General features: G+C 35.1%; 1 protein-coding gene across 1 annotated transcript; it reads left to right on the top strand.

The window, feature by feature from the left end:
• Window positions 1–8,218: 8,218 nt before the first annotated feature.
• Window positions 8,219–11,157, top strand: LOC145572504 (trihelix transcription factor PTL-like). Its single transcript, XM_081631474.1, has 2 exons — window positions 8,219–8,715; window positions 9,555–11,157. The coding sequence occupies exons 1-2, from the start codon at window positions 8,219–8,221 to the stop codon at window positions 10,930–10,932; spliced, it is 1,875 nt and encodes a 624-aa protein (XP_081487600.1). The 3' UTR covers window positions 10,933–11,157.
• The last annotated feature ends 1,128 nt before the right edge of the window (window positions 11,158–12,285 follow it).

The raw sequence follows: 12,285 nt of genomic DNA, 5'->3' as shown, positions 1-12,285 counted from the left end.
CGAAGTTGTTCATTAGATGCTCAAATCTTATTCAAAGAAGTTCATTAGGGGTTAGGGATATAAGATTGTAGAAATCAACAAGGTAGGGGCCGACTAAGGAGCTGCACCTCATATTCTTAGCACATGTTGACTGGCTAAACATTTTTGGAGATTGGGGGGAGGTAAGGGAATCCCCTCCCCCAATTGTCACTACTAAGAATTAAACCTGGCCTTCAACCTCAAGGTGTAGTGGTCTCCTATCCACTAGACTAAGCTTAGCTTGGTATTTGTTATAAATGATCATAGATTAATTAGAAAGTACATCATACATGCTCCATTTACATACATGAGACTAATAAGCAAGGAATTCTAGTCATAACATAATCTATTTCATTACATCTACTACTGAATAGTTGGCTCTAACAAGATTGTGGTTCTAACAAACTTATACAGAGTAATTAATATCTTGATTTCAAGGAACTAACTAATACTTCCTCCGTTCCCCTAATATTGTAACAAGGGGAGAAGATATATATGAATTTAAGAATAGGAGAGAGATAAAGAGAAATAAAAATAGAGACCCGTGTGATAAAGAGAGGTTTAAAGAGAATGCATGTGCATATATGGTAAAATATTGGAATATTTGTGAAATAATAATTGTTGCAATATTAGGGGAACAAAGGAAGTATTTTATTATGACTAGTGATATGGGCGTAATTCCCACGGCACAAAGTGAAGTTCGAAGGGTTGTCCTATTACCAATACGGTCGTGTGTTAGACGGGTCTTGGTGTTCAAGGTTGAATTAGATGGAGAATGTCAAGGAGACTAATGTCAATGACCAAGCAACAACTGACATCAATGATGCATCTCATTGACGGACTACAATACTTGATGCTCGATGACTATAGTGATGTCTAAAGGCCTCTAGTGACCTCCGTCAACCTACAGTGACATTCGTCGACCTCCAGTGGCCTCTGACGACCTCAAGTGACCTCTGACGCGACACCGTCAGACGACGTTAGAAGATGACGCACGACGCCAACGCTCGAAGTCTAAATAAGACGCGTCTCGCAGTGCGACGCCAGAAAGCTGCGGAATAAGTCAAGGTTGTTATTAGTGATTCCTATAAATAAGGAGAACATTTCTACCATCCTTTAACCAGTCAAGGAGGTTGTTATCATGAATATGAAGCCTAAACAAGTCTACATTCATCAAGGGACCAAGTCTTGAAGTCAACCAACTACTTCCTAGAATCAAGGAAGTCACCCTTATCTTCCTCAACTAATTTTCTACTACTTAAAGGCCTATAAAAAAAGGGAGCAACGACCAGCCATAAAGATAGATGATACACATCTTATTCCAAGCATAAAATACCACAAAAGAATACACCACAAAATATATCATCAAAAGATACATCATGAGGCTCCGTTCGACGATCTAAATGACGACATGTCTCATCCAATTGTTCTACAAGCTGCAATGATCAACTTAGTGTTCATATATCTCCTCAATAGTCTTAATGTATACGAAATCTCTTGTTTTTATGTTTTTCTTTACTATCTATGGCCTTAGACGCCCGAATAATCATTGTATATGTATCGATAATGGCTATAACGCCCGTATCATAGTGAATTGGTGGACAAGTAGCCACCCGCGGTTTTTACCCACCTTCATTGGGGTTTTCCGTGTCACCATATCGTGTCTTTCTTCTTTTTTCCATTGTTTACATTTTGCAACCCCTTTTAATCTAGTTATCGGCATCCCAACCAAAGGTCGTCTTTTTAGCGATTTTTGGCATTAACAACTAGTGTTAGTGGTATAGGGCTTGTCGCATGCTCACAGCTGGCATGTGTTGATGTTCGTATATCGCTGTGAGGTTATGAGCTTAGCTTCCTCTAGTACCCTTATTGATACATTGTACACCAATATTCCACCCTTGAAGTTAAAAATTGAGGATCAATTGTTTCAAAGCTTGGAAATGAGTTTAGAATGATGAAGGCCGGGTAAAAAGAGGCTTTGTAACGATATTGGCTCATTGCTCTATGGTAAGCATGTAACTAAGCTATAAAAAAACCTTCCAATAATTTTCCCTAGTAATTCAAAGCGGTAATTCAATTCAAATTGTTCTTTCATGAAACAATGGTTTCTTGCCAATGTGATCGAAAAACACTTTGATTGCCACAATATAGTCACAAGGTTTAAATTTGTAATTATATGACAATCCATTTGAATTCTAAAGCTGCAATCCTCGTGGTTGTATGCTATGCTACAATTGAAGACTAAGAGACGGTGGATTGTTTCTTAGATATTTAGGACATTGTTGATTGTCCAACAACAATGTTAGGTAGTCAATTCAAGTCTCACATGAAAAGAATAAAGGCTGACTTCTTTATAAGTGAAAGCGCAATTCATAGTATGAGACCTTTCGGCAAGGAGCCTAGAACAAATATATGTGGGTTCAACCCAAAGTGAGCAATATCATATTAGTGTGGAGTGAAAGTGTGCATGTTACCAACAAGGTGGGTGATCTGGCCCTATAAATGGCCTGGTATAAGAATCGATGGTTAGGTTAGGACAAACGCATACAACATGGAACCCAATGGCTAATTTGGTGCCTGCTCGAATGCAAGGGTGTACTAGTGTACTGTGGTGTGGTTCAATGGCAAGAGTATAAGTCTTTGGCAGTGTCTTGTGGTAAACCCTCAATGTGACCTCGCAATTGTTAGGTGGCAAGTCCTGTGGGTGATAACGGCGGTGCAAGATGTATGGTTTTTCTAGAAACACAAATGATAAGTGAATTTCACTTCACATAACATGTTTTTACACTAATTATCTGTAGAAATCAAGTTGAACTTTGACCCTAAAATTTCTCATCAATGGCCCAATCTACTAGCTCAATATAATACATCGATAAAACAATAAAATTTAGGCAAAATTGGCCGCAAAACTTTGAAGTATGGCTTAGGTTCACTAAGCACCCTAAATTTTGCGTAGTAGCCAAAACACCACCAAGTAAAAATATAGTCATATGTGATCTTGTTGGTAATTAAAGATATAAAGGATTGAAAACATGCATCGACAATCGTGAAAATAGAAGTGTTGTAACTATAAAAAAAACAGATGAAGTAATTTGTAACCTACATCCTAACGTGTTGTTCACTAGCAAGTGAAGAAATTAACCTATATTAGCAAGCATTCAAGTATTCGATTTATGTAAAACATGGTCGTAACCTACACCTCTATTTGCAGCCTTTGCTATTAGCTTGTTTGTATATTATTGTAAATATCGACTGGTGGAGTAACTATGGTACTAAGTATTTCCACCATTAATTAGTTGGTCATACAACAATGAAGTGTTATTGTAGGGAATATTTTAAATATCAAATTTACGCCCCACTGTGATCATGTTTTAGGCATGGTGGCGTCTAAAGGGAAGGAAGCTAGAGATAAAAGAGTCGCCAACAAGTTTTAAGAACTTGTGGGGTGTGAAGGTTACACCCCATTCACGACCACGGAGATCACTACCTCCATAGTGGTCCGGAACCATGACTAGATATTCAAAGATGATGGTACGAATGCAACCTAAAAGAGATTGAATCCGCCCTATATCAGCCTCTACTTAATTCTTATGATATTCATGTGCACTTTACAATCAACATACATACAATAAATTAGTCCTAAGCATATTTAATCTATGTTGGTTGATTATTAATGCACAAATAAATCTATTATTCGTGATCACTTGAATTAAAATCATATTAGCCTAAATCAAATTATTAATTATCTTATTAAGAATGATATCAAGTGAAAATTCCCTTTAAACCTGCAAGAAGGGGTGTGATCAAGAAATAATAATAAATCATGAATAATCAAACAATGTATAATTATTGACACAATAATCACCATCATTAATATTAGGAAATTTTGAATTTTGGTACCTCGAAAATGGACCAAATTGAATTTTCATAACCGTTTAAAATTTATTTTTTATTTAGTACCTATCAAAGTCACAAAATATAGGTTTTGGTACCTTCGTCCAACTTTCGTTAAACTTTCCATTAGTGGGGCCCATTAGTTAATTATTTAATAATTTAATATATTAAAAAAATTAAAAAACTTTTAAAAGAAAAAAAAAAAGAACAGCCACTGCCACCCCTCCCCGTCAGCCACCTTTCCCCCTCCCCGTGCCGGCTGCCAGTGCCCAAACATTACCCCGGCGCCGGTGAGCCCACCTCCTCCCTTTCCCTCCTCCGATCTCAGCCACAATAGCCCACCTCCTCCCTTACCCTCCTCCGATCTCAGTCGCAACAACCCTCCAACACAACCACCGCTCGCTGAAACACTCCCCCTCCCCTATTCGTCGGCCCCCTCCCTCCCTTAAACAACCACCCTCCCCTTTTCGCGCGGCTCCTGAAACCCTAAAACCCACCTAAAATAACCCGTAAAACCAAACTCGTTTAGGGTTTTTAAACAACCCAGAAAACGGGTGGTTTTCTGTGTTGTTTCAGGTGGGTTTTAGGGTTTCGGGGGCCAGCTATTGTGTGCAGCGGTGGAGAAGATGGTCGGTGATGATGGTTGTTTTGCGAGGGATGGTTGGTCCGTCCATGAAAGGGGGTAGTTTTGGTGGTGGTGATGTGAGGAAGTGGCACTAGTATGAATTAGAGGTGCTGGTGGTGTGATGGAGCGGCGCCGCTGCGAATTGTGTGTGCAGGGGGGTAGTTTTGGTGGTGGTGGTGTGGTGGCAAGACGAGGTGACTGCGTGCATGGTTGCTACGTGGCTAAGGGGTGGCTCGAAGGTGGCTAAGGGGTGGCTGGAAGGTGGCAGAACCCCACTAACGGAAAACTTAACGGAACATGGTTGAAGGTACCAAAACCTATATTTTTTACATTTGCTGGGTACCAAAATAAAAAAAGTTTTAAACAGGTGCAAAAATTCAATTGGGTCCATTTCCAAGGTACCAAAATTCAAAATTTTCCTTAATATTATGAAAACATAATTAGCAAGATATTAGGCATGATACCAAACGGATTAATAACAAATCCTAGCATGTCACTAATAATAAAGATCAAAGCTTTACCCTAAACATGATACTAGAAACATGATTTTAGAAATATTAGAGATCATAAAAGCATCCTAACATGATACTAGGAATTAAAAATAATATTCTAAACATGATTTTCATATCAAAAGAATAATTAAGTAATCGAAGTACTTACTTTGATGGCTCGTATCTTTTTCTATCAAAACAATACACACGTTAGTAAACTTCAAGAAAGATTAAATCAAACAAATAAATCAAATAAGAATTAAAATATAGATTTGGGACCAAACCCTCAAAACTATCAACCTTTCACATCGAGGTCGAAGGCAATTTCAAGAAGGGCTTGGAGTATTCAAGTCTCGTGATGGAGGTATGGTGTTTGTTTAAGAAAAGTATCAAATGATGTGTGTTTAGAATGCGTGGGATGTGTTTAGGCTAAGGCTTGAATAATGCTATGCTAAGAAATTAAGAGAGAAGTGAGAATAAGCTTTAGCTTAAATAGGGGATTAGATAATGATTGTTGGTGAATGAAAACGAAAGAAAATGACCTCTATTTTATAGGGAAAAAACAGGGGTCAAAGATCAGAAAAAAGCCAGAATCTGATTCGGAGTAAAACAGATTCCATTGCGATGCTATGTGTGTATCGTACACGATATTTCTATCGCTCAGCGACACTTTTTGGAAGATAGAATCTATACAGAATCCAACTTCCAATCAAATTGGGTTAGTCAAATTTTCGTACGTATTTTTAATTTAATTAGAATTAAAAACATTGAAAAACAAGTATTTTATCCGATATAAAATTCTAAGTCTTTATCTTTTTAAAACATGATAAATTAGAACTTTCTAGAAGATTTTGCCAGCTAATAATAAATCCTAATGGATTTAAGACTTAAAACAACATTTTCGAGGATTCTAAAAGTTTGTAATAAATCCTAATTGGTTAGGAATGAGGTTAAGGTTAATGGACCCTCCACATGGTCATTGGTCGCAGGTAAGACTCGGTTTGGGCTTGATTTAGTATTTTGACCATAATTCCTTTATTATAACTCGGATTTGGGCCTTTAATATATCCTTGGAAAGCGCTTTTAAAGCCCTATCGAACTACATAATTATTGGACTCAGATTATAGACCAAAATAGAATGGTTTGGACGTTTTTATAAAGAGAACACAAAATGAATGATTTTAAGGACACGAAAGAATGATTTTGGATTAAAACATTTTAGGAAAGGTTAGTAATGGTTAAGGATAAAGGGAAATTACGAGATTTTTTAACTTTTCACCTAACTCGATAATCAAATACGTGAAAGATACTCATCACTAGATTTGGTTTTAGGGAGACACAATCAGATGTCTACAGTTATATTAAAGGATGTATTAAAAAGAATAACTAAAGCGAAAAAAATAAAATATAAAAAAACAAAAATATAAAGAGCATACCAACTAATAAGTACAAAGCAAATAAGACTAAAAATTTGTAAAAACCAAAAGGAATATTAGTGATTAAAGGGAATAAACTAAAGAGAAAAATTTCATGATGATGATGATGATCATGTTTAAAATGGGATATAAGATGGAAAATGCCGAATTTAGAGAACATCATTAATATGGGCGACAGTGGGAGTGTGAAGCGACTCAAGAAAGAGAAACACTAGTACGGGTCAAAAAGACAGGATCCTAAGCACTGTACACGCGTCATCACCTCACTTACTCACTATTTCCACTTCTTCGTTTTATTTCTTGCCATTTGTCGACCCCTCATTGGCTTTCCTCCATTCCTATGTTTTGCACCCTTATTTTCTCTCTCCTCCTAAACTACAGTTCCAAGTTTCCAACACCAGAATGATAACGAAAACTCCTTGAGAGTTACAGTAATTGCTCCAATTTTCTTCAGTTGAAACTTTTATACCTCTTCCTCCGTTTATAAATATTTGCAGTTGCGACACGCATTTTAAAGTCAATATCATATAATATAAACGATAAAATTAATCAAAATTATTTTTATGTAGAGTATTTAACCCTTCTAATATAAATGATAAAATTAATTAAAATTATTTTTACGTAGAGTATTTAACCCTTCTCTAGTCCTAGTGTTACCATTATTTTGAAAAAAAATAGTTTGTTCCTTACAATCACCAATCACCTCCTAATACTTTGCGCCTAAAGGTTGTGTGCAAGTAATAGAAAACAATGGAAGTACTATGTAATTTTTAATGCTATTCGTATTTTACAAATTTTATTTTAATTGTATTTTTTGATTTATACGTAAGATAAAAAATAATCCCTCTGTTTTTAAATACTTATTTCACTTTTTTTTTTGACCGTTTTTAAATCTTTGCTACATCTCCTTATTTGAATTTTTTTAAAAATATTTAATTCATTTTTTTGTACTAGTAGACCCAACATAAATCATATTTTATTAATTTTATACTTTATCTTTCAATTCTCTCAACAAATTTTGATTTTTACAATTTTTTATTCTTTCACCTACCCTACTAACTCTATATTTTATTACTTTCCCAAATTTCTTCTAAAATTCTGCACATGGAGAAATGAAGCAAGTATTTAAAAACGGAGGGAGTAATTATGTCACTTGTGTGGAATCTCGTTTTAATTTATTTAACTTTTAATATTGTCCGTATTTTTTTTTAAGTGAAACGTTTTCAATTTTTACATTATTCATTTAATTCACTTTAACTAATACGGAGTATTAGTAATAATATTCAAATTGGAGTATTAGTAATAATATTCAAATTGTTACTAATTGCTAATTAAAGTTATTAATAATTAAAGTTTTGCATCGACCTATGTGCATAAGAGTAATATTTTACATTTAAAAAATTAAATACAAAGGAGTACCGGTAAGATACAACATTAAGACGATGAATTTTACATTATTGAGAAGAATAAAGCTATCGAGATGATTTAATTTGTGCGGATTTTACTTATTGAAAATTGGATTAGTCGTCGGTTCGTCGCGTTAACTTTGTTCCTTGGCAAACATCAACTAAATAAATGAAACATTAACCAACAAATTAAAGGAGGAAAAAAAAAGGTCCCACCGTCTTTTCTCTGTTAAGTCCCACCACCACCATAAGGGTCCATAACCCTTCAAGTGAAGGACATGATCCGCTACTCTCGCTTGTTATTTCTCTAAATTTTATTGTTTTCTCTCTCATAAAAATCAAAGATCCATGGAAATGGAAGACCAATATGGTATATCAGATCTACGTCAGTTTATTAGCCGAGCTGCTACGGTCACTCAATTCCCGCCTTTTCCGGTACAACAACCACCCCCGTCGCTTCCTCCATCCTCCGACCTCTTTTCGGCCCATCACAACCATCGGGGTCTATCGCCCCCTATTACTGCTGTTGCTGCTGCTGCTCAACACCACACTCCTCAGCAACAGCATCAGCAGTACGAGATGGTGGTGATGGGCCGAAGCATGTCAGACATGCTGCACCATAATAATAATAATACTCATCATCATCCCGGACACTTTAATCCCGAGTCTACTACAACTGCTGCTACTGCTGCTGCTAATCATTTGGGTGGATTCGATGTCGGCGATGGTGGTGCTGCGAGGTGGCCGAGACAAGAAACATTAACACTTCTCGAGATCCGATCTCGGCTTGATCATAAGTTTAAGGAAGCTAATCAGAAAGGCCCTCTTTGGGATGAAGTTGCTAGGTATAGTAACAACTCTCTTCTTTTTTTTTTTTTTTTATAATAATCAAAATTTAATATTTATTAAAAAGAAAAAATACTTTCTACAATAGTACTATTTGATTTTACTTATATTTGCAAAGCAGCTGGCTTTATATACTCAAGCTAATAACAAGCTTATTTTCAAGCTTAAATATTTGCCAAATTTTTGCTAAATTTTTTGAAATTCATTTTTCAGTGTTTACTAGCAGTTTTTGGTAGAACTGATTTTCTATGAAAATGACAAGTAAAATTTATCAAACAGAATTTTTTGAATAAAATTGTGGTCCTCAAAAACTAATTTAAATAATAGTAATGAGTAGAATTCAGTCAGTAAACTAGGCTGTTAAGTTGATTTCATCCCCTTTCATTTTCGTCAATTTATATCTCAAAAATCAAAGCTAGGGTTTTTCACATTTCCCAAATTATTCTTTATTGTACTTACAAAAACAAAATCATTATATTATTTAGTTGTGTGTATTTGGTCTGTCACTTATACACACATTTCACCTAATAAAATATTCCCATCAAAAATATTTTAAAATCTTTAGTTCAATATATACTTCAATTTCTCCCCTTTAATTCACCACGGACTATCACGATCTCTATTTAATTTGGATTTAATTGTCACATTGCTATCTAGTTCATCTTACACTGTCGTCAATGTTTCAATTAATTTTCGATAGAGGTATGTAGCAATTTTATTTGATTTGACCCCATGGAAAATTTTTTGTTACTTTTAGGTGATTTCATATAATAACATGCTTTATTTTAAATGCTAATGATAGATGTTAAAACAATAGATTATTGAATGATTGTTGTAGGATTATGTCCGAGGAGCATGGATATCAAAGAACGGGGAAGAAATGCAGGGAAAAGTTCGAGAATTTGTACAAGTATTACAAGAAGACTAAGGAAGGGAAAGCCGGTAGACAAGACGGTAAACACTATAGATTTTTCCGGCAACTCGAGGCGCTCTATGGTGAGCACAATTCCCAGCATCATCATCCAATGACTTCAACTCCGGACACGCATCATCATATAGCCGGAAACATGGTCCCTCACTTCCACACCACTCAGGAGACTTTAGTCCCATCATCGAAACTACACCGGCCTACGAGTGTAAGCCTCTCGAACTCCTCGGACTATGAGACCTCATCCTCGGATAATGAGGTAGGGGGTTCGATAGAAAGTGATGAATCTAAGAAAAAGAAGAGAGGGAAGCGGAATTGGAAGGCGAAAGTGAAGGAGTTTATTGACTATCAAATGAGGAAGATTATGGAGAAGCAAGAAGCTTGGCTCGAGAAGATGATGAAAACTTTGGATAGTAGAGAAAGAGAGAGGATGGAAAGGGAGGAAGAGTGGAGGAAGCAAGAAGCCGAAAGAATGGAGAGGGAACATAAGTTTTGGACTAGTGAACGGGCTTGGATCGAGGCCCGGGACTCAGCCCTTATGACAGCCTTAGAGAAGCTAACCAACACTAGGGAGAAAGAGGTTGTTAGTGATATTGATCATCGCAACCACCACCACCATCGCGGCAATGAACATCATTGCCGCGTAGGGATCCATGATAACACCCATCATCAATGGCTAGAGACGGAGGTGACGAGGCTTATACAACTTCGAACGAGCATGGAATCGAGGTTTCAACAATGTGGGTTCTCAGAGGAGGTTTTGTGGGAAGATATTGCTGCAAAGATGGCTTATTTGGGGTATGATAGGAGTGCAAGTGTATGCAAGGAAAAATGGGATAGTCTTAACAAGTATTTTCAAGAGAAGGACAACAACATTATTATTAGGGATGATGGTAACAAGAAAAGGAAGGAGAATTATGGAGAGGTTAGTAATCATAAAAACAACACTAGTACTAATAATAATACTAATAATAGTAATTGTAATCATAAGGGAGGTGGAATATTATACATGAATCACATGGGATTAGGAGGTTTTAGTAATAATTGTGAGATTAATGAGCCTAGGCTTCAACTTAATGAGGGATCATCTTCGTCGCCTTCGTCTCATAACTCCAATGCTAATGCTAATGCTAATGCTAATGCTAGTAGTAGTACTGTTGGTGCTGGTGGTGGTGTGATGAATGATAGCTGCCTGAGGTTTTTTCTCGGCGACGGCGAGGGCAGCCTTGGTTGGGATAGTACTAATTATGGGTTGAAGCTCAACAAGGGTGGAAATCAGTGTGCTTAATTTTTCTTTTAATTTTGAGTGACTAATTAATTAGCAAGCTAGGCAGAGTTTGGGATGGAGATGAAGATGATGACTAGTTTTTTTTTTTTTTTTTTTTTTAATTATGAAATTTTCTAATTTGATTTGTAGGAAAGTTGAGAGTGCTAGCTAGCTAGCTAGAGAGGCAATGGGATTTGAGCAATACTATTGGAAGGACAACATCATCAGTTTGGGTATGCAAGTAATTAGTCTAACTTAAGCTTTTATTAATTAATTAATTAGTGTATGTATATTATTTGAATGTTGTTTGATTATAATATGCTTATTAATGATTACTCAGAAGTCATCATTTTTAGTAGGAAATTATTGGTTTTTATCTAGACTTTTTTTGTTTCATTTTGTGCATATCTTATATCCATCATTAAACCGGAAATATGGCTATGATTTAGGGGATAATCTCAATGATTAAGGTGTAGAATTAAAGATCAAGGTGGTTGTCCTCTTTATTTATTTTATTTTATTTTTGGTTTTTAATTATTATATCATAATATAAAAGTATTTCGTTTTAATTCTATTTCTGTTTATATGTGAAGTGTTTAGCTTATAGAAGTTGTGCCCTGCATATTTAGTTACTCCATCTGGAAAACTATTGAATGTTTAGACAAGCAAAACAGTTCTGCTTTCTCCAACACATGATGTTGACTAGTGATAAGATAACAAATGTGACTGTTTTGTTTTATTTTTTTAAAATTATGTTTTCATGTGCAATTTTGGAGCAAGCATGTTATCTAACTTGATAGGCTATCTCTTAAAAGTAATCACTTATATCACTAAGAAATCATACAAGTATTAGTCATAAATAGTGATCTTCAAATTATATATCTTGAAATGGCATACACTATTTCTATGTGTCTTTTAGGCATACTTCTAATACTCCTATTTAATTAACTGTCGCCTTCACTTTTTAAAATCTTAAGTTTTCAACAACTTTAACTATACAGAATATAGTAATGAAATTGTAACATTATGAGACAAATGATGAATGTATCATAACATATTCATAAACTATTTTTATAATTGTTTATAATATTACTTCTCTTCTATTATATTTATATATTTTGCGAAATAATAGCAAATATTTGAAAAAAATGATTTATTATTTTTACATAAAGACAATCATATCTGTTTTTAGATACATTTAATTTGCACTGGAAAAAAATGGTAAGTGTTAATTTTAAAGAAATTTTTACTTTTCAATACTTAATTTATATTTCTACATAACACCATATTCAAAATATTAAGTATTACTCTCTCAATTTCTTAAAAGTGCACTTTTGGGCTTTGCACTATTCACATGCACAACGTTGGTGCTTT

The sequence above is a fragment of the Chenopodium album genome, chromosome 12 (genome assembly GCF_948465745.1).
Source record: "Chenopodium album chromosome 12, dcCheAlbu1.1, whole genome shotgun sequence".
NCBI lineage: Eukaryota > Viridiplantae > Streptophyta > Magnoliopsida > Caryophyllales > Amaranthaceae > Chenopodium > Chenopodium album.
The sequence above is the reverse complement of the archived record's forward strand: the minus strand, read 5'-3'. Positions and strand labels throughout refer to the sequence as shown.